This window comes from Microcaecilia unicolor, chromosome 1 (assembly GCF_901765095.1).
Source record: "Microcaecilia unicolor chromosome 1, aMicUni1.1, whole genome shotgun sequence".
Lineage (NCBI taxonomy): Eukaryota > Metazoa > Chordata > Amphibia > Gymnophiona > Siphonopidae > Microcaecilia > Microcaecilia unicolor.
The window spans coordinates 583,084,967-583,105,871 of NC_044031.1; the positions used below are offsets into that span (position 1 = coordinate 583,084,967).

The window sequence follows — 20,905 nt, forward strand, 5'->3', positions numbered from 1 at the left end:
AAAGATCAAGAAGAATGAGGATGGAATATTGACCTCTGGATTTAGCCAGTAATAGGTCATTGGAGACTTTAGTAAGCGCAGTTTCGGTTGAGTGGAGAGGGCGAAAACCAGATTGTAGTGGGTGAAGAACAGCATGTGAGGAGAGAAAATCAAGGCAGCGGCGGTGAACAGCACGCTCAAGTAATTTGGAGAGAAAAGGAAGGAGGGAGATGGGTCGAGTGAAGGTTTCTTAAGGAGAGGTGTGACCACAGCATGTTTAAAGGCAGCAGGGACAGTCGCAGTGGAAAGTGAGAGGTTGAGAATGTGACAGATAAAAGGAATAAGAGCAGGAGAGATGGCATTAAGAAGGTGGGTGGGAATGGGATCAGAGGAACAGGTGGTACATTTTGAGGAAGAAAGGAGAAGTGTAGTTTCCTCAATAGTAACTTCAGGAAAGGAGGAAAGGGAATGAGGGGGAGGAGAGAGAGGGGAACTGACTAGTGGAGGGAGAGGTGGTGAGGTAGAGAAAGCAAGGTTTATCTTTTGAACCTTGTTGTGAAAGAATTCAGCAAGGGTCTGAGGAGATAATGAAGGGGGAGTTGGGGGAGGGGGCACCTTGAGGAGAGAGTTCAATGTGGTGAAGAGAAGTCGAGGATTAGAGCCAAGAGAGTTGGTCAGTTGGATATAATAATCCTGTTTGGCACGTGAAAGAGCAGATTGGAAGGAGGTCAGCATGAACTTAAAGTGTAAGAAATCAGCAAGGGCCCAAGATTTCCGCCAGAGGCGTTCGGCGGAGCGGGTACAGACCAATCTGGTGTTGGAGGCGTGGCCAGAGTTCCTGGGCCCCGCACCCGGAAGAGAGGTGCACGTCCTGGGATGCCGGCGTGCCCAACATAGCCGGTGTTCCCAGCAGCAACGGGGCAAGAACATCGTGCCGGCGCCACCCCGACGACTGGCAAAGCAGGCAGGAAGAGGAGCAGGACCGCGGAGCGCTGACCCAGCAGCCTGACCGATGCTCCTCGCTATGGAGGTGGGGCCAGGGAGCGCGCTGCAGGTGAGGTGGGTGACCGTAGCTGAAAAAATAAGAGCAAAAGAGGCTTTGTTCAAGAAATACAAAAGAACGCAATGAGAGGATCACGGAAAAGATTATCAGATTAAACTCAAAGAAGCGAAGAGGGAAATATGGCTAGCAAAAGCATGAGTGGAAGAAAAATGGCTAAAGATGTAAAGAGAGGTGACAAGACCTTTTTCAGATATATTGGAGAAAGAAGAAAAGATAGGAATGGAACTGTGAGACTGAAAGATAATGAGAATGGACATATGGAGAGAGGAGGATAAAGCGAATGTGCTAAACAATTACTTCTCTTCGGTGTTCATGGAGGAAAATCCTGGTGAAGGACCGCTTTTGGCTGCCGAAGGAATATCTGGGAATGGAATGGATATTGCGCCGTTTACGGAAGAAAGAGTTTATAAACAGCTTGACAGTCTGAAGGTGGACAACGCTATGGGGCCAGATGGGATACATCCCAGGATACTGAGGGAGTGCAGGGAGGTCCTGGCAGGACCTCTTAAAGATTTATTTAATAGATCTTTAGAGACGGGAGAGGTTCTGTGAGATCGCCAGCACATGCGCTATTCTTTTATAGATGACTTCTGTGATACGTCTCCCACTCATCTATTCTTGTAGCCATTCAATCTCCCGATTCAGGCCCTGTGGCATTACTGTATCCCACTGAAAAATCATTTTTTGTTCCTTATGTTTCAATGCTTTGGCTATGACTCCTCCATAAGGCAGCTTCATTTGGGTTAATATGGTATATTTTAAATCCCGCAGATCATGATTCATGCTAACCCAGTGTTCCATTAAAGGGGCTTCTTTCATTTTTGTTCGCAGGTTGCTGTTATGTTCAACTATTCTTTGTTTAATTTTCCTGGTCGTGTATCCTATATACCATTTTTTGCATGGACATATTATTCTATAGCATACTTGGGATGACTCACAATCCATGTTAGTCATAATCCGATACGGTCTCCCTGTCTTCGGATGTAGCACTGCCTTTGTCTGCCATATATGTTTACAGTAGACGCACCTAGAGCAGGGTCTGTGCCCTCCCGCATCTGAATTAATTAGCCTACCGTTGTGTCTTGATTGATGTTGTAACAGTTCCCCTGTATTTTTGGCTCTTGTGTATGCAAGTAATGGACTTTCTTTAATGTTAAGTAAAGATAGTATAGACCAATGTTTCTTGATTATATTTTTCACTCACCCCGTTTGGGTGGAATATGGTAGTATGCATGTGAACACTGTTTTTTTTTTGTTTCACTCTAGGTTGTAATAGTCATTGTTGATGTGTATTTGAGGCTCGTTTTTGTGCTTTTTTGATCATTTTGGGAGGATACAACTTACTGTACAGCCATTTCCTTTTTAAAAAAAAAAACCTTTTACCGAGCGGCAGTGGAGGAGTGGCCTAGTGGTTAGGGTGGTGGACTTTGGTCCTGGGGAACTGAGGAACTGAGTTCAATTCCCGGCACAGGCAGCTCCTTGTGACTCTGGGCAAGTCACTTAACCCTCTATTGCCTGCCGCATTGAAAGCACGGGGTACAAATGTAACAAAAAATAAAAGGGGGCCTTGGTGCGCAACAAACCTGTATGCTGATACCACCGCAGGCCCCTTTTACCGCCGCTTGGTAAAAGAGACCCTTGGTGGGATAGACCAGAGTCTACAAAGATGGTCCTTGTACCACAAATATTATATCTTTTGAGTATGTTTATTATATCTTTTGAGTATGTTTCCTTCCATATTTCCAAACAAATTCTTTACTACTATAGACAAAATTCTTGCTTGTTTGCTTTGGATTAATAAACCTCCAAGGATCACACTCCATAAATTAAAATGTGGAGTAAATTTTCCGGTACTTGATCAGTATAATCAAGCTTTCCATTTACATGCAGCAACATGGTGGGTGGGCTGTGGAATTATAATAATCCCATCCTGTATGGCTTATAATTGAGCAAAATCTTATTCCATACAAACGTAAAACTTGTACATGACACCCTAGTGGCAGTCCCATCAGTTAGATCGTATTAATAAGTAAATAGATGCACCCATGTGTGATAATCTGATTATTAGTATTGGTCATAAAACTATTCATTGGCCTAAGTGGATAAAGTGGTATACATTAAGAGGGTCTTTTACTAAGCCGTGGTAGTGTTTTTTAGCTTGCAGTATAAATCAGCGGTCGGTAAACACCGAGATGCCCATAGGAATATAATAGGCGTCTCAGCGTTTACTGCCAGTTGATTACTACTGTGAGCTAAAAGCACTACCGTGGCATAGTAAAAGACCCCCTAAAAGATATCACTGATACCAATTCAGTTAGTTCTTTTGAAACGTTATGTAACAACTATTCCCTTCCCTCTTCCACGTATTTTCAATTTTTACTTCATTCCTATATTATATAAAAAAGAATTATACATAACTGTTCTTCATCATCGGAATTATTTAAAGTAATGCTAGAAGGTTTGCATCTTGGCAAATCTGCCTGCAAATTTTATAAATTACTTAGTAAAATGAATTCCAGTAATCTCAAAACATTGCAAAATCTCTCGGAGACACATATTAAGTGCCATCTTTCTGCTGAATAATGGAATATTTTTGGTCAAGGGTAAATAGACCTTTAGTTTCTGCCTCAGTTCTACAAACACTTTATTTTCTGATGCAAAAAGCTATGTGGACACCTGCCAAACAACAGCTTTCTAATAAATGTTGGTTTTGTAATTCTAGTGTTGGAACGTTGGAACCTATGATTTATTTGTGTGTTAACTTACAATATTTCTGGCTCATAGTCTGGGAGCAAATCTCTCAAAATGTTTAGTATTAATTCTACTTTATCTTGCTCTGAAACTTTATTTAAATGAATGAAAAATAATCAAAAAAGGTTAGTTTTTCTTTTTGGTGGAACTCGGTATGTGATTTCTATAAATATGAGTGTTAGGGCCCTGTTTACTAAGCAGCGTTATATGTTTGTTAGCATCTTTAATGTGCGTTAACCATGTACGCGCGTTAACTGTGAATATGCCTACAATATCCTTATAGGCGCCTATATGGTTAGCGTGCGCATTAATTGTAACGCTAACGCGCCTTAGTAAATAGGGCCCTTTTATTTCAGAAAAAAGCAACTACATTGATAAACATTTAAAAATATGGAAACCTTTTGAGAATTTTTGTCAAGCTTATCACCTGTATAATATTTACTGTACTGTTTTTCTTTGTGATATTGTATAGACAAATATGTCGATGCTAATTTCAACTTGTTTCTTATGATGTTTTGTTGATATATTGTTTATCTTTAAGATGTTAATAAGGATTGAATTGAACTTAAAAAAAATTACTTTGGGATTCTCTAGTGTTCCTTGTTTGGCAGCTTGGGCTGTACCAGTAATAGTTTGAGACTAATGCAAGGTAGGTCTGAAGCTGCCAATTTGACTGAAGGAATTGCAGAAAATTTAAAAAATATTACAACCCAATGTCAGGAATAGAATAATCTTAAAGAAGTGTCCAAATTCCCATTGAAAAAATATGCATATATTTCTAGGTATCTATCCAGCTCATTTTCGAATGCGGTCGCCGACCATCTTCCAACACAAATCGGGAGGTGGCCGGCGATCTCCTGAACCCGGCCAAATTGGTATAATGGAAAGCCAATTTTGGCTGTCTCCAACTGCTTTCCGTCGCGGAGCCAGCCAAACTTCAAGAGGGTGCGTCGGTGGGGTAGAGAAGGCGGGACAGGGGTGTGCTATGAGATGGCCGGCTTCGCCCGATAATGGAAAAAGCAGGGCTGTGGAGTCGGTACAAAAATCTTTCGACTCTGACTCCGACTCCTCAGTTTATGGTACCTCCGACTCTGACTCCTCAGTTTTTAATATGTATTTTTTTTTCATGTTGACTGAAAGAGTGCAGCATGCAAGGCTGCATGTTAATGTTTGGGTTTAAAATCTATGTCATTGTGACTTTTTATTTTATTTATTAAAGAAACTATAAATATTCATTAATCCTAAAGTTTAAACAAAAAACACACATAAAAAAACAAGGTTATGTTTATTGTTTTTTATCAAGTATAAAGTCATCATAGCATTAGCAAGTATAAAAATCTGGAACAACCACATCCTTTGGAAATTAGAACAAAATCAAAGTTAACCTACATAAACCAAAAACATTTGGAAAACCTAAAACAACTTATATATTATTTAAACTTGGCATATATAGCTGTAGAATAGCTGTTAAACATAATCCAAAATTAACTAATATATTGTTCTTAGAAACAGAATTGCTTCTGCCAGATCCTCCTTCATAGAAGCCCTTAAATCTGATTTGATTATTTTCAGTGCTGAAAACAGTCTTTCAACACTGACTTGGTGTGGGTGGCATTGCGGTTTACGGTTCTAGCTGCATCACTGACAATCTCTGTGATAAACAATGATGGCTTCTTATAGTCAGCCTTTGATGAGCGGTCAAACTTTTCCACTTCTTTTAATCTTTAAAAACTCTTGCATGAATTTCTTTATATGGACATTCACAGCTTCTAACACTTTAGGATGGAAACGCGTGCAGGTGTCTTTTTAAATTTGATGCTCTTGTAGGTGCATTTTTTTCATAACCACTGAAACTGCTAATTTTTGGCATCACATGCTTTTTCACCATCATCAATCTTCTATAATACATTGACATACATAATGGTTTCCCAGCTGTTGATATTGTAAAGTGTTTCATAAACAGCAGACTTTGTCATGTTTCCTGACATTCTTTTTGCCATTGTGAATGGTGTGCCTCTTCCACCTAAAATATAAAGCTCTACTTGCAGAGAGAGAGGAAGTTGGGGGAGTCTCTCTGCTGCCTTATCTGTGTGTGCTGAATGATCTTCTCTTGGAGCTTAAGTTCACTGTGGGGTCAGAGAGGAGGTGCTCTACAGCAGGTCAGTAAATGCAAAGGGAGACTGAGCAGTGGGAAGCTCTCCAGCAAAATAGTTCAGCTGGACTTCACACTAGTGAAACAACTAGATACTAAGCTTTATTCACAGCAGTGAAGTACTTTATTCAAATGTATGAGGAGTCAGTACATTTTTGCCGACTCCAACTCCGACTCAATGTACCCAAAATTGCTGCCGACTCCGACTCCACGACTCCGACTCCACAGCCCTGGAAAAAAGAAAGCCGGCCTTGACGAGCATTTCGCCGGCTTCACTTGGTCCCTTTTTTTTTCAGGACCAAGCTTCAAAAAGGTGCCCCAACCGACCAAATGACCACCAGAGGGAATGGGGGATGACCTCCCCTTACTCCCCCAGTGGTCTTCAACCCCCTCCCACCCCCCAAACAAAATAATAAATATTTTTTTGCCAGCCTCTATGCCAGCCTCAAATGTCATACCCAGCTCCCTGACATCAGTATGCAGGTCCCTGGAGCAGTATTTAGTGGGTGCAGTGCACTTCAGGCAGGTGGACCCAGGCCCATCCCCCCCCCCACCTGTTACACTTGTGGTGGTAAATGTTAAGCCCTCCAAAACCCACTGTACCCACATGTAGGTGCCCCCTTCACCCCTAAAGGCTATGGTAATGATGTACAATTGTTGGGAGTGGGTAAGGGAGGTATGCATCTGGGAGCAATTTTTGAAGTCCAATGCAGTGCCCCCTAGGGTGCCCGGTTGGTGTCCTGGCATGTCAAGGGGACCAGTGCACTACAAATGCTAGCCCCTCCCACGACCAAATGGCTTGGATTTGGCCGAGTTTGAGATCGCCGGCCTCTGTTTCCATTATCGGCGAAAACCGATGCCAGCCATCTCAAACCTGGCCATCTGTGACATTTGGCTGGCCCCAACCGTATTATCGAAACGAAAGGTGGCCGGCCATATTTTTCGCTAATACGGTTCGGGACTGCTCCATTCAATTATGCCCCTCCACGGGATCAAACAAAATATATATAATATTGTATTAATAAGAGACCTCAGTGTTGAATGAGACTTCGAATAGGGGTTGTGGTTTTTTTTCCAACCCTCCAAGTCGCAACAGACTATGGGCCTTGGAAGAAGCTAACATTCATATTCAATACACCATCATTTATTTATTTATTTATTTGTTACATTTGTATCCCACATTTTCCCACCTATTTGCAGGCTCAATGTGGCTTACATAGTACCGGAGAGGTGTTCGCAGACTCTGGTGTGAACAAATACAAAGTGATGTTGTGGTAATAAAAAGTTCATGTGGAACAGTCAGCGGAAGAGTTGTGTTATGTCCATTACGTACTTTACTTTTGTTTTGTTGCAGGGACCAGGTATTTAGGTTGGATCGGTAGGGTATGCCTTTTCAAACAGGTTAGTCTTTAGTAATTTGCAGAAGTTTAGGTGGTTGTACGTTGTTTTCAAGGTTTTTGGTAATGCATTCCACGGTTGTGTGCCTATGTAGGAAAAGCTGGATGCGTAAGTTGATTTGAATTTAAGATCTTTGCAGCTTGGGTAGTGCAGATTTAGATATGTTCGTGTTGATTTAGATGTGTTTCTGGTTGGTAGATCAATAAGGTCTGTCATGTAGCCCGGGGCTTTGCCTAAATAATTTTATGGACCAAGGTACAGATTTTGAAGGCGATACCTTCTTTGATTGGGAGCCAGTGTAGTTTTTGGCGGAGGGTTTTGCGCTTTCAAATCTCGTCTTTCCAAATATGTCTGGCTGCTGTGTTTTGGGCTATCTGAAGCTTCTTTAAGGTTTGTTCTTCGCATCCCGCATAAATTCCATTACGTAGTCTACGTGGCTTAGTACCATTGATTGTATCAGATTGCAAAATGTTTCCCTCGGGAAGAATGGTTTCACGCGTTTGAGTTTCCACATTGAATGGAACATTTTCTTTGTTGTAGATTTCACTTGGCTCTCTAGTGTTAAGTTACGGTCCCAGTGTAACGCCGAGGATTTTTCAAGCTGTCTGAGATAGGGAGGGTGTAGTCTGGGGTGTTGATACTTGTGGGATTGTCCGCGCTGTATTGGGATGAGAGGATGAGACAGTGTGTGTTTTCTTTGTTGAGTTTTAGTTGAAACGCATTTGTGTTGAAACTATTGATTTTGTTGGTGATTTCTGGTCAGATTGTGTTTATAAGGAATGTATATTGTGATATTGTCTGCATAGATGAAATAGTTGAGGCCTTGGTTGGATAAGGACTTGGCTAGTGGGGTCATCATTAGGTTGTAGAGGATCGGTGATAATGGTGAGCCTTGAGGTACTCCGCAGTCTGCTTTCCACGGTGATGATATGTTTGAGTTTGATTTCACTTGATATGTTCTCGTGGTTAGGAAACCCTTGATCCAGCTAAATATGTTTCTGCCGATCCCAAAGTAATCTTAGTAGTATATTATGGTTTACATATCAAATGCACTAGACATGTCGAATTGGAGGAGAAGGATGCTTTTGCCTGTTGCTATTTCCTGCTTGAATTTGGGTAGGAGAGTGATTAGTACTGTTTCAGTGCTGTGGAGGGGGCGAAATCCTGATTGTGATTCGTGTAGTATTGAGAATTTGTTTCTGTAATCAGTAAGTTGCTTGGTTACCAAGCTTTCCATCAGTTTGATTGCCAGTGGGGTAGATGCTATTGGACGGTAGTTAGTGATTTCATTTGTTTTTTTCTTGGTATCTTTTGGTATTGGGGTGAGTAGGATATTACCATTTTCTTTAGGGAAGGGGCCTTGCTGGAGCATGTAATTTAGGTGGGATGTGAGGTCTGCAATGAAGCGGTCAGGGGCAGATTTTATTAGGTAGCTGGGACAGGTGTCTAGTTGACAGTGAGTGTTGGAGAACCTACTAATTGTCTGGGCAACTGTTTAGACGGTAAGGAGAAGGAAGTTTATCCAGATTCGATCAGCTGGGTGTTTTCCAAAGGTAGGGTCTAACTCGTTAAGGAAGTTTCGATGTTGATGTTGTCCTGAGGTAGAGTGTTGCATAGGTTTACAATTTTATCATTGAAGTACTTAGCAAGTTTGTCTGTGGGTGGGATGTCTGTATTTGTTGTAGTGACCAAGGTGGTGTCTAGGAGTTTGTTCATGAGTTGGTATAATTTCTTCGAGTCTTTGTAATCTGTCCCTATTTTAGTTTTGTAGTATGATCTTTTAGTCTGTCTTATTTCGTATTTATATTTCCTTTGGGTTTGTTTCCATGTGTTGAGTGTGTGTTAATCTTTTGTTTTTTTCTATGCTCGTCCGAGTTTCCTGGTTTGCTTTTTTTAACTTTTTCAGATCATCGTTGAACCATGGTATCGAGTTAAGCTTACATGAGGTTCTTGTTCGTAAGGGTGCTATTTCAACTAGTATGTTTTTGCACCTTTTGTCTCATTCTATGAGGTAGTATATGGAGTCCATTTGTCCTGCCCAATCGTTATTGTATATCTGTTCCCAGAATGGTTTTGCGTCTACTTGACCTCTTGTGCTGTAGGTTGTGTGCTCTTGTGTACGGTATCAACCCTTCTTGCGCTAGTTTAGGGATAAATTTAGTTTGTAGTGCTCTGTCCATAGTGTTTCTGTCCATTTGATATCTGTTATTATTAGGTTCTGGTCGGTAGAGAGTTTGTGTGAGATGAGGTCGAGTGTGTTCCTTTTGTCGTGGGTTGCTTGCATGTGTGGCCATTTGAGATCCCATAAGTGGAGGAATTCCTTATATTCTCGTGCGTAGGTCGAGTTTGGGTCTTCTAGGTGGAGGTTGATGTCTCCTGATACTAGTATATTGGGGTTGGTTACACATGTGTTTGAGATGAAGTCCTTGAAGTTAGTCTGGCTTTAATTCCAATTACCTGATGGTCTGTAAAACAGGACACAGTTAAACTGATCGCGAAGGGATTTGTTGTGGATTCTGAATGAGGCAATTTCGAGTTGGGGTGTTATGGACTCGGCAGTGGTTTTGGTGGTAAAGTGGGAACGATAGATTAGTGCTATGCCTCCGCCTCTCTTGTCCTTCCTGGTCCAGTGTGTGATTTTGTATCCTGGAGGGCACAGGTCTGGGATTATAGGGTCTTTTTTGTCATGGATCCATGTTTCAGTGATGAAAAGTAGATCAAGATTTTCTGACGTAATCCAGTCTATTAGTATTGCTGTTTTGTTTAGTGTGGATCTGGCGTTGGTATAACTCACTTGAATTGTTTGGTATGGGTCTTCTGTGTTTGGTGTTGTGTGGATTTTTATTAGTTGTCATTTCTTTATTGGTGTGATTCTCCGAGGACAAGCAGGCTGCTTGTTCTCACTGATGGGTGACGTCCACGGCAGCCCCTCCAATCGGAATCTTCACTAGCAAAGTCCTTTGCTAGCCCTCGCGCGCCTGTGTGCACCGCGCATGCGCGGCCGTCTTCCCGCCCGAAACCGGCTTGAGCCGGCCAGTCTTCTGTCGTCCGCACTAGGTACGGTCGTGTTTTCGCCGTGTCGAGCCCCGGAAAGTCGACCTCGCGCGTCCTTTTTCGACGTGTTTTTTCTTCGGAAAATCCTTTAAAACTGTTCGGGAAGTGTTCCGGAAGCCCCCTCGGGTTTCGTTTGCCCCTTCCCGTATTTTCAGATTTTGCCCCGGTAAGTTTTCTTTCATCGTCGGGGTAGGCCTCTTTTCGGCCTCAGTCGAGATTTTTCTCCCTCAAAGTTTTGGTGCTCATTTTCGCCATTTCGGATTTTGATTTCGCCGGCGTGATTTTTCCGCCCATGACATCGAAGCCTTCCAGCAGCTTCAAGAAGTGCACCCAGTGCGCCCGGGTAATCTCGCTCACTGACAGGCACGCGTCGTGTCTTCAGTGTCTGGGGGCCGAGCACGGCCCTCAGGCCTGTAGTCTGTGTTCCCTTTTGCAAAGGCGGACTCAGGTAGCGAGATTGGCCCAGTGGAACGTTTGTTCTCGGGCTCTTCGTCGGCATCGGCACCGGGGGTATCGAGTGCATCGACGTCTTCAGCGTCCAGAGCTTCATCCTCGGCCGCCAGTGCATCGAGTGCATCGAGGCATCGGCCCTCTGCATCGGCGCCGAGACATCGGATAGCTGCATCGACGTCGGTGGTACCGGGACCTCGTCTGCTGATGTCGGACGGTGGTGCATCGTCGGGAGTGCAGGTGAGGGCTGTCCATTCCCCTGCTGGTGGCGGTGAGCCTTCGGGTGGGTCTCCCCCTACCCTGAGGGCTCCTGCGGTACAGCCCCCCCGAGACCGACCTCCTTCGGCCTCGGCCCCGAGGAAGCGACGGCTGAATTCTACGTCCTCCTCGTCGGTACCGGGAAGCTCCGGTGACGTGCTTCGTTCCAAGAAGTCGAAGAAGCATCGTCACCGGTCCCCTTCCCGTGTCGGTACCGAGAGCTCTGGGTCGCCGAGGGAGTCGGCATCCAGCAGGCATCGGCACCGTGAGGACCGCTCACCCTCTGTTCAGGAGGTGTCGATGCGCTCCACTCTGGACAGCCCGGAACAGCCTCCACGCCCGGAACAGGTTCTGACGTCGACGCCTGCATCGACTTCCATGCCTTTCTCTGCAGCCGCTCTGAACGAGAGCCTCCGGGCCGTTCTCCCAGAGATCCTGGGAGAGCTGTTGCGCCCTACCCCTCCGGTACCGGCGGTGCTTGCGCCACCCGGTACCGTCGAGCGTGGCGCCGGCTGGCCCATCGCCCGAGGTGAGGTCTCCGGCGTCGGTGCCGCGTGCGGTGCCGGCTGCCGTCGCCTCCCAGGAAGGCTCCCCGACTACGTCGGCGGAGGGAGCTTCGCCGATGCGGGCGAGGGAGTCTACCTCTCGACGCCCCCATCGTGGACGTGGCTCCACGGAGTCGAGTCGGGCACGGTTGCAGACACAGGTCCGTGAACTTGTGTCTGACACCGAGGGTGAGGCCTCGTGGGAAGAGGAAGAAGACCCCAGATATTTCTCTGACGAGGAGTCTGAGGGTTTTCCTTCCGATCCCACTCCCTCTCCTGAAAGACAGCTTTCTCCTCCTGAGAGTCTGTCTTTCGCTTCCTTTGTCCGGGAGATGTCTACGGCCATCCCCTTCCCGGTGGTTGTGGAGGACGAGCCCAGGGCTGAAATGTTTGAGCTCCTGGACTATCCTTCTCCACCTAAGGAAGCGTCCACTGTTCCCTTGCACCATGTCCTAAAAAAGACATTGCTTGCGAACTGGACAAAACCTTTAACTAATCCCCACATCCCCAAGAAGATCGAGTCCCAGTACCGGATCCATGGGGACCCAGATCTGATGCGCACCCAGTTGCCTCATGATTCTGGAGTTGTGGATCTGGCCCTAAAGAAGGCTAAGAGTTCTAGGGAGCATGCTTCGGCGCCCCCGGGCAAGGACTCTAGAACCTTAGACTCCTTTGGGAGGAAGGCCTACCATTCTTCTATGCTCGTGGCCAAAATTCAGTCTTACCAGCTCTACACGAGCATACACATGCGGAACAATGTGCGGCAGTTGGCGGGCTTGGTTGATGCGCTCCCCCCTGAGCAAGCCAAGCCTTTTCAGGAGGTGGTCAGGCAGCTGAAGGCGTGCAGAAAATTCCTGGCCAGGGGGTGTATGACACCTTTGATGTTGCGTCCAGGGCCGCTGCTCAAGGTGTGGTGATGCGCAGGCTCTCATGGCTGCGTGCCTCCGACCTGGAGAATAGAATCCAGCAGCGGATTGCGGACTCGCCTTGCCGTGCGGATAACATTTTTGGAGAGAAAGTCGAACAGGTGGTAGAGCAGCTCCACCAGCGGGACACCGCATTCGACAAGTTCTCCCGCCGGCAGCCTTCAGCCTCTACCTCTACAGGTAGAAGATTTTTTGGGGGAAGGAAGACTGTTCCCTACTCTTCTGGCAAGCGTAGGTACAATCCTCCTTCTCGACAGCCTGCGGCCCAGGCTAAGCCCCAGCGCGCTCGCTCTCGTCAGCAGCGTGCGACTCAGCAAGGCCCCTCGGCTCCCCAGCAAAAGCAAGGGGCGAGCTTTTGACTGGCTCCAGCAGAGCATAGCCGACATCCAAGTGTCAGTGCCGGGCGACCTGCCAGTCGGAGGGAGGTTGAAAGCTTTTCACCAAAGGTGGCCTCTCATAACCTCCGATCAGTGGGTTCTCCAAATACTCCGGCAAGGATACACCCTCAATTTGGCCTCAAAACCTCCAAATTGTCCACCGGGAGCTCAGTCTTACAGCTTCCAGCACAAGCGGGTACTTGCAGAGGAACTCTCCGCCCTTCTCAGCGCCAATGCGGTCGAGCCCGTGCCATCCGGGCAAGAAGGGCTGGGATTCTATTCCAGGTACTTCCTTGTGGAAAAGAAACAGGGGGGATGCGTCCCATCCTAGACCTAAGGGCCCTGAACAAATATCTGGTCAAAGAAAAGTTCAGGATGCTTTCCCTGGGCACCCTACTTCCCATGATTCAGGAAAACGATTGGCTATGCTCTCTGGACTTGAAGGATGCCTACACTCACATCCCGATACTGCCAGCTCACAGACAGTATCTGCGATTTCAGCTGGGCACACGTCACTTCCAGTACTGTGTGCTACCCTTTGGGCTCGCCTCTGCGCCCAGGGTGTTCACAAAGTGCTTGGCTGTAGTAGCAGCGGCACTTCGCAGGCTGGGGGTGCACGTGTTCCCATATCTCGACGATTGGCTGGTGAAGAACACGTCCGAGGCAGGAGCCCTGCAGTCCATGCAGATGACTATTCGCCTCCTGGAGCTACTGGGGTTTGTGATAAATTACCCAAAGTCCCATCTTCTCCCGGCGCAGAGACTCGAATTCATAGGAGCTCTGCTGGATTCCCGGACGGCTCGCGCCTATCTCCCAGAGGCGAGAGCCAACAACTTGTTGTCCCTCGTCTCGCGGGTGCGAGCGTCCCAGCAGATCACAGCTCGGCAGATGTTGAGATTGCTGGGCCACATGGCCTCCACAGTTCATGTGACTCCCATGGCCCGCCTTCACATGAGATCTGCTCAATGGACCCTAGCTTCCCAGTGGTTTCAAGCTGCTGGGTATCTAGAAGACGTGATCCACCTGTCCACGAGTTTTCTCGAATCCCTGTATTGGTGGACGATTTGGTCCAATCTGACTCTGGGACGTCCTTTCCAATTTCCTCAGCCACAAAAAGTGCTGACTACGGATGCGTCTCTCCTGGGGTGGGGAGCTCATGTCGATGGGCTTCACACCCAAGGAAGCTGGTCCCTCCAGGAACGCGATCTACAGATCAATCTTCTGGAGTTGCGAGCGATCTGGAACGCTCTGAAGGCTTTCAGAGATCGGCTGTCCCACCAAATTATCCAAATTCAGACAGACAACCAGGTTGCCATGTACTACGTCAACAAGCAGGGGGGCACCGGATCTCGCCCCCTGTGTCAGGAAGCCGTCAGCATGTGGCTCGGGCTCGCCGTCACGGCATGGTGCTCCAAGCCACATATCTGGCAGGCGTAAACAACAGTCTGGCCGACAGATTGAGCAGGATTATGCAACCTCACGAGTGGTCGCTCAACTCCCGAGTGGTGCGCCAGATTTTCCAAGCGTGGGGCACCCCCTTGGTGGATCTCTTCGCATCTCGAGCCAACCACAAAGTCCCTCAGTTCTGTTCCAGGCTTCAGGCCCACGGCAGACTGGCATCGGATGCCTTCCTCCTGAATTGGGGGGAGGGTCTGCTGTATGCCTATCCTCCCATTCCTCTGGTGGGGAAGACTTTGTTGAAACTCAAGCAAGACCGAGGCACCATGATTCTGATTGCTCCTTTTTGGCCGCGTCAGATCTGGTTCCCTCTTCTTCTGGAGTTATCCTCCGAAGAACCGTGGAGATTGGAGTGTTTTCCGACCCTCATCACGCAGGACGAAGGGGCTCTTCTGCATCCCAGCCTCCGGTCCCTGGCTCTCACGGCCTGGATGTTGAGAGCGTAGACTTTGCCTCTTTGGGTCTGTCAGAGGGTGTCTCCCGCATCTTGCTTGCTTCCAGGAAAGATTCCACTAAGAGGAGTTAATTCTTTCTATGGAGGAGGTTTGCCGTCTGGTGTGACAGCAAGGCCCTAGATCCTCGCTCTTGTCCTACACAGACCCTGCTTGAATACCTTCTGCACTTGTCTGAGTCCGGTCTCAAGACCAACTCTGTAAGGGTTCACCTTAGTGCAATCAGTGCATACCATTACCATGTGGAAGGTAAGCCGATCTCAGGACAGCCTTTAGTTGTTCGCTTCATGAGAGGTTTGCTTTTGTCAAAGCCCCCTGTCAAGCCTCCTACAGAGTCATGGGATCTCAATGTCGTTCTCACCCAGCTGATGAAACCTCCTTTTGAGCCACTGAATTCCTGCCATCTGAAGTACTTGACCTGGAAGGTCATTTTCTTGGTGGCAGTTACTTCAGCTCGTAGAGTCAGTGAGCTTCAGGCCCTGGTAGCCCAGGCCCCTTACACCAAATTTCATCATAACAGAGTAGTCCTCCGCACTCACCCTAAGTTCTTGCCAAAGGTTGTGTCGGAGTTCCATCTGAACCAGTCAATTGTCTTGCCAACATTCTTTTCCCGTCCTCATTCCTGCCCTGCTGAATGTCAGCTGCACACATTGGACTGCAAGAGAGCATTGGCCTTCTACCTGGAGCGGACACAGCCCAACAGACAGTCCGCCCAATTGTTTGTTTCTTTTGATCCCAACAGGAGGGGAGTGGCTGTGGGGAAACGCACCATATCCAATTGGCTAGCAGATTGCATTTCCTTCACTTACGCCCAGGCGGGGCTGGCTCTTGAGGGTCATGTCACGGCTCATAATGTTAGAGCCATGGCTGCGTCGGTAGCCCACTTGAAGTCAGCCTCTATTGAAGAAATTTGCAAAGCTGCGACGTGGTCATCTGTCCACACATTCACATCTCATTACTGCCTGCAGCAGGATACCCGACGCGACAGTCGGTTCGGGCAGTCAGTTCTTCAGAACCTGTTTGGGCTTTAGGATCCAACTCCACCCCCCGAGGGCCCTGTTTGTTCTGTTCCAGGCTGCACTCTCAGTTAGTTGGTAAATTTTTTTAGGTCAATCTCAGTTATGTCCTCGCCGTTGCGAGGCCCAATTGACCATGGTTGTTGTTTTGAGTGAGCCTGGGGGCTAGGGATACCCCATCAGTGAGAACAAGCAGCCTGCTTGTCCTCGGAGAAAGCGAATGCTACATACCTGTAGAAGGTATTCTCCGAGGACAGCAGGCTGATTGTTCTCACAAACCCGCCCGCCTCCCCTTTGGAGTTGTGTCTTTCCTTGTATTTGTCTTGCTACATATGAGACTGGCCGGCTCAAGCCGGTTTCGGGCGGGAAGACGGCCGCGCTTGCGCGGTGCGCACAGGCGCGCGAGGGCTAGCAAAGGACTTTGCTAGTGAAGATTCCGATTGGAGGGGCTGCCGTGGACGTCACCCATCAGTGAGAACAATCAGCCTGCTGTCCTCGGAGAATACCTTCTACAGGTATGTAGCATTCGCTTTTTGGTAGGACCTTTCTTTCCCTTCTGTTGTGATTGTCTGCATGTTGGTGTTTTTCCTTTATTTGAGTTGTTGTCAGTTTGATGGGATATGGTGTGTCCGGTCAGTCTTTGATGAGTATGTAGTATGGGTATGATGTTGCTTTCTGCAAGTGGGGTGGTTAGAGTTATGTGGATCAGTGTTAGGGAGTAAATTGCTAGGAGTAGTTTGAAGGTATTCATTTTGGTTTTGGGTCACTGTGGGTTCCTAATAGGCCATGTTCATTGGGCTCTCATAGACACATGACGGCAGATAAGGGCCAAAAAGCACATCTAGTCTGCTCTTCCTCAGCAACCACTAACTCCTCCTTTTTCTAAGAGATCCCACGTGCCTGTCCCATGCTTTCTTAAATTCCGACACGGTTCTTGTCTCCACGACCTCCACCAGAAGGTCATTCCACGCTTCCACCACCCTTTCTGTGAAAGAGTATTTCCATAGATTCTTCCTAAGCCTATTTCCTCTTATCTTCATCCTATGCCTTGTCATTCCAGAGTTTTCCTTCATTTGAAAAAGGCTCTTCTCCTGTACATTAAAGCCACTGAGGTATTTAAATGTCTCTGTCATATCTCCTCTCTCCTGCCTCTCTTCCAGCATATACATGTTGAGATTTATAAGCCTGCCCCTATATTTTTTATGGCAGAGACCTCTTACCAGTTTGGTAGCCGCCCTCTGGCCCGACTCCATCCTGTTTATATCTTTCTGTAGGTGCGATCTCCAGAATTGGCACACAGTACTCCAAATGTGGTCTCACCAGAGATTTATACAAAGGTACTATCACCTCTTTTTCCTGTGGGTCATCCCTCTCCTTATGCACCCAAGCATCCTTCTGGCTTTGACTGTCACCCTTTCTACCTGTTTGGCCACCTTAAGGTCATCAGACACAATCATCCCCTTCGTGTGTAGTGTTGAAGAAATTACCCAAAGTAGTTGCCTTCTTTCCTTTATAGAATAATAGCATAACCAGGTATATAAGCCTGTTTATGTTCAGGTACAAGCACTTATGTGAGCCAAAGAGCTGATGTAAATGCAGTTAAATTTGGAAGGTATTTGAGCACTTTACAGTACTCCTATAAGTTACACATGTAAATGTACACCAGCAAAATATGCGCGATCTTTCTCTGTCCCCGCCCCATCCCCTTGGGCACTGTCTCCATTCCTGTCCCTTCCTTGCAGGCTCTGTCTCTGTCCTAGTGGGCTCTGTTCCCATCCCCACAGGCACTGTCTTCATCTGCACAAGACTCAAACACTTATGATTTCATATTTAAATCTTTTTATTAAAGTATAAAAAGGAACAATATTCTGTACAACTGTTGTTTATGAATCACAAATAGAAAACAAGAATAACATCAAACACTATAATAACCCCCTTCCAACTCCAACAATATCCGACTTCTACTACCCCAAGGAGCCCTAATCCATCCATGTCCAGGGGTACAAAATACCACCCGCTCTGTATGCCCTAGCGGGAGAGAAATATGCCCTACGAAGCACTGTTACGATTTTTCAGTTTGTGGATTAATAGTAAGTCATCAACAATCTCAGGATTTGGTCTAGCTCTCCTGTCTTCCACAGTCCTTCCCACAATAGAAAATGTTCTCTCAGAAGACGTTCTGGTAGCATGAGTGCACAGGATCCCCTTTTGCTTTTTTTTTTCCCAAAAAATCAAAACATCGTTGTCTGCATTAGAGAATGACATGGGGACAAAGTTTGTCCCTGTCCCCATGGGCTCTGTCCCCTCCCCGTCCCCACGGGCTGTGACTCTGTCCCCATCCCCACTTCATTCTCTAATACCAGCATCTATGTGCATATATGTTGCCTAACATTAGGTGGCTTCTTTTAGAATTACCTCTTTAAGGTGCTTAACTTTAGGTACAAACAAAACGCTTAAATGTCAGTATTTTAGTCAATTATATGTGTAAGTGGCAGTGTACGTGGATAAGTGACCTCGTTATACCACATCCACTTCTCCTGTAAATAGCTTATTAAATAATGGGAACCTCAAATCTCAAAGTTGTTGTGTTGCCCTTGTCGGGAGATTTGAGGTTCCCATTATTTAGTAAGTTATTTACAGGAGAAGTGGATGTGGTATAACTTTATACTTTAACAAACTTTGTTTATTGAAGTATAATCAGTAGTTCTAGTTTGTTACCCCGTAGGGCAGGTTGTGTGAACTTACAGTGCATACATCATTTGCATGGCCCATACTTTTGCTGCGGTTATGTACATGAGCGTAGTTTGGGAAGAGCATGGGCGATGTGAGGAAGCGCATGCGTGGATTATAGCATGCTATTATTTATGTGCATTCTTGCAAATGTTGGTGTAGTCACCTAAACCAGCTGCAGGGCTGCTATAAGTAATTCGGTCTTAAGTGAATGCATGTTTTCTGCCATTTATGCTAGTATTCTGTAAAGAAAAGTAAGTACTGACTTCTTTATACAATATGCTTGAAATACACATGTTTTGCCACCTTAAACTAGGCATCTGGTTATAGAATTACCTTTTAATATATTTCATGAGGATCTGATCACATTTTCCTTCCACTGTGTCTTACAGGTGATGAAGTAGACATTAACAGCATGGAAAAGGTGATGCTAGAATATGCTTCAATGGACAGAGAATTAAACCACTATATACAGGCTGTTGAAGAAACAGTGGATCAGGTAAATAGTAAATTATGGGGGCTGCTACATCTGTTGCTGATTAGTCTGCTGTTGAGATAGACATGAGGAAGCCACTGCTTGCCCTGGGATTGGTAGCATAGAATGTTGCCACTATTTGGGTTTCTGCCAGGTACTTGTGACCTGAATTGGCCACTGTTGGAAACAGGATGGACCATTGGTCTGACCCTGTATAGTTATTCTTACGTTCTTAGGAGCCTCCTGCATCATTAATAAATATGTGTGCTCCTTAAATTTAAATAGGCTCTTTTGGAAACACTTGTTCCAACATGAATGCTGATAAGACTACAGTTTTATGGGTGGCTGGCAAAGATTGACCTAATACTATAAATTAGAGGCCAACCAAGTTTTGGGTTTGGCTTCAGTGCCAAAACAGGCTCATATTCCAGGTTTAGCCATCCTTCGGTTCCAGCCAAAAATGCCAGTGCATTTTCAGTTAAAAAAAACGAACCTCCCCCCTCCCCCCCCCACACTGTGACCCCTTTCTGCCAGCCCCTTTCAGCAAAAATACTATCCCCCCCCCCCCCCACCACCACAAGCGCCACCCCCATCACTTGAAGGCCTTCCCCAGGCCTACTTTTAGAAGCCCTGGTAGTCTAGTGGCCTCATTGGGGCAGGAATGATCCCCAGTCGCGCCTGCCCATGCCGGCTCCGCAGTCAAAATGACTGCCAGAACTTCCTGTGGCATCCTCAGAAGAGTGCAATGGGAGGTCACAGTAGCCATTTTGAGATTGGTACCGGCATGGGCAGGAGCGACTGAGATCCCTCCTGCCCCGAAGAGGCTACTAGATCACCAGAGCTTCTAAAGTTAGGTCCGGAGAGGGCCTAAGAGTGGTGGGATCTGGCACTTGTGGTCAGGGAGGTGAGGTGGTGGTGACCAGCCCATGGGAACTGACTCTCTGGTTGGGGGGGGGGGGGGGACTTTGGTTTAGGCAAATTTTGCCTGCAGATTTGCTTTTGGACATAACTGAGAAACTGGTTTTGGTTTCCTTCTACTATAAAGGGACCTGACTGTAATACTATTTCCTTCCCTCCTAAGACTACTATTTGCAGTCTGGGAATACTGATTAATTCATCTACTTGGGTTAATCCGATTATTAAATCAATGGTTTTTTTGTCAGTTAAAATTACTGAGACTCTGGGACTGTTTCTCTCTAAATGGTTTGCAGTTGATTGTTCAAGCTATGATATTTTCTAGATTTGACTATTCTATTAGTTTTTATTTAGGATTTCCAAATAAATTGCTGGATATGATTCAGTTATTCCAGAATACTGTGGCAACGATTATTCTGTGTTAAAGCAGATATGATAGGGCAATGCCTCGGCTTCTTTCCTTGCAATGGTTGCCCATTTGAGCACAAACTGAATTTAGCTTTTAAGATTGTTGTTTCTTTCCAATCTTGTGGAATTCTTATCGCTTAGACCACAGAAATGTTCCTTGTGTCAAGTTAATTTTTCTCCTTCTATCCAGAAAAAAAGGTTCTTATAAGAAATGTATTATACCAAAAATGTGGAACTCATTAGTTTGATAACTGCATTGAATCAAGTTATTCTATTTTTTGAAAACTACTTAAAATATGGCTTTTTAATAAGTCTTTTAATATGATTGTTTTGTATGTTTTGGTTTTGTAATTGATCTTTGATAATGTTTTTATTATAATTGATTTTTTTAGAGGTTTGGATTTCTTTAACTTGTATTTTGTTAGTCTATTATTATTGTATATTAATGCTTTATTTTTTTAATTCCACCTTGAGCTACTTTTGTTGGTAGAAGCAGCA

The 20,905-nt window shown here is 45.9% G+C and overlaps 1 protein-coding gene across 2 annotated transcripts in view; it reads left to right on the forward strand.

Moving 5' to 3' along the window:
* The window catches only part of NSMCE2 (NSE2 (MMS21) homolog, SMC5-SMC6 complex SUMO ligase), a 430,290-nt gene that overhangs the window by 103,788 nt on the left and 305,597 nt on the right, over nt 1-20,905 (forward strand). For both annotated transcript variants that reach the window (XM_030219065.1, XM_030219073.1), the window contains exon 3: nt 19,002-19,108. In XM_030219065.1, coding sequence (XP_030074925.1) covers nt 19,002-19,108 — 107 coding nt within the window. The remainder of the gene's footprint in view (nt 1-19,001; nt 19,109-20,905) is intronic.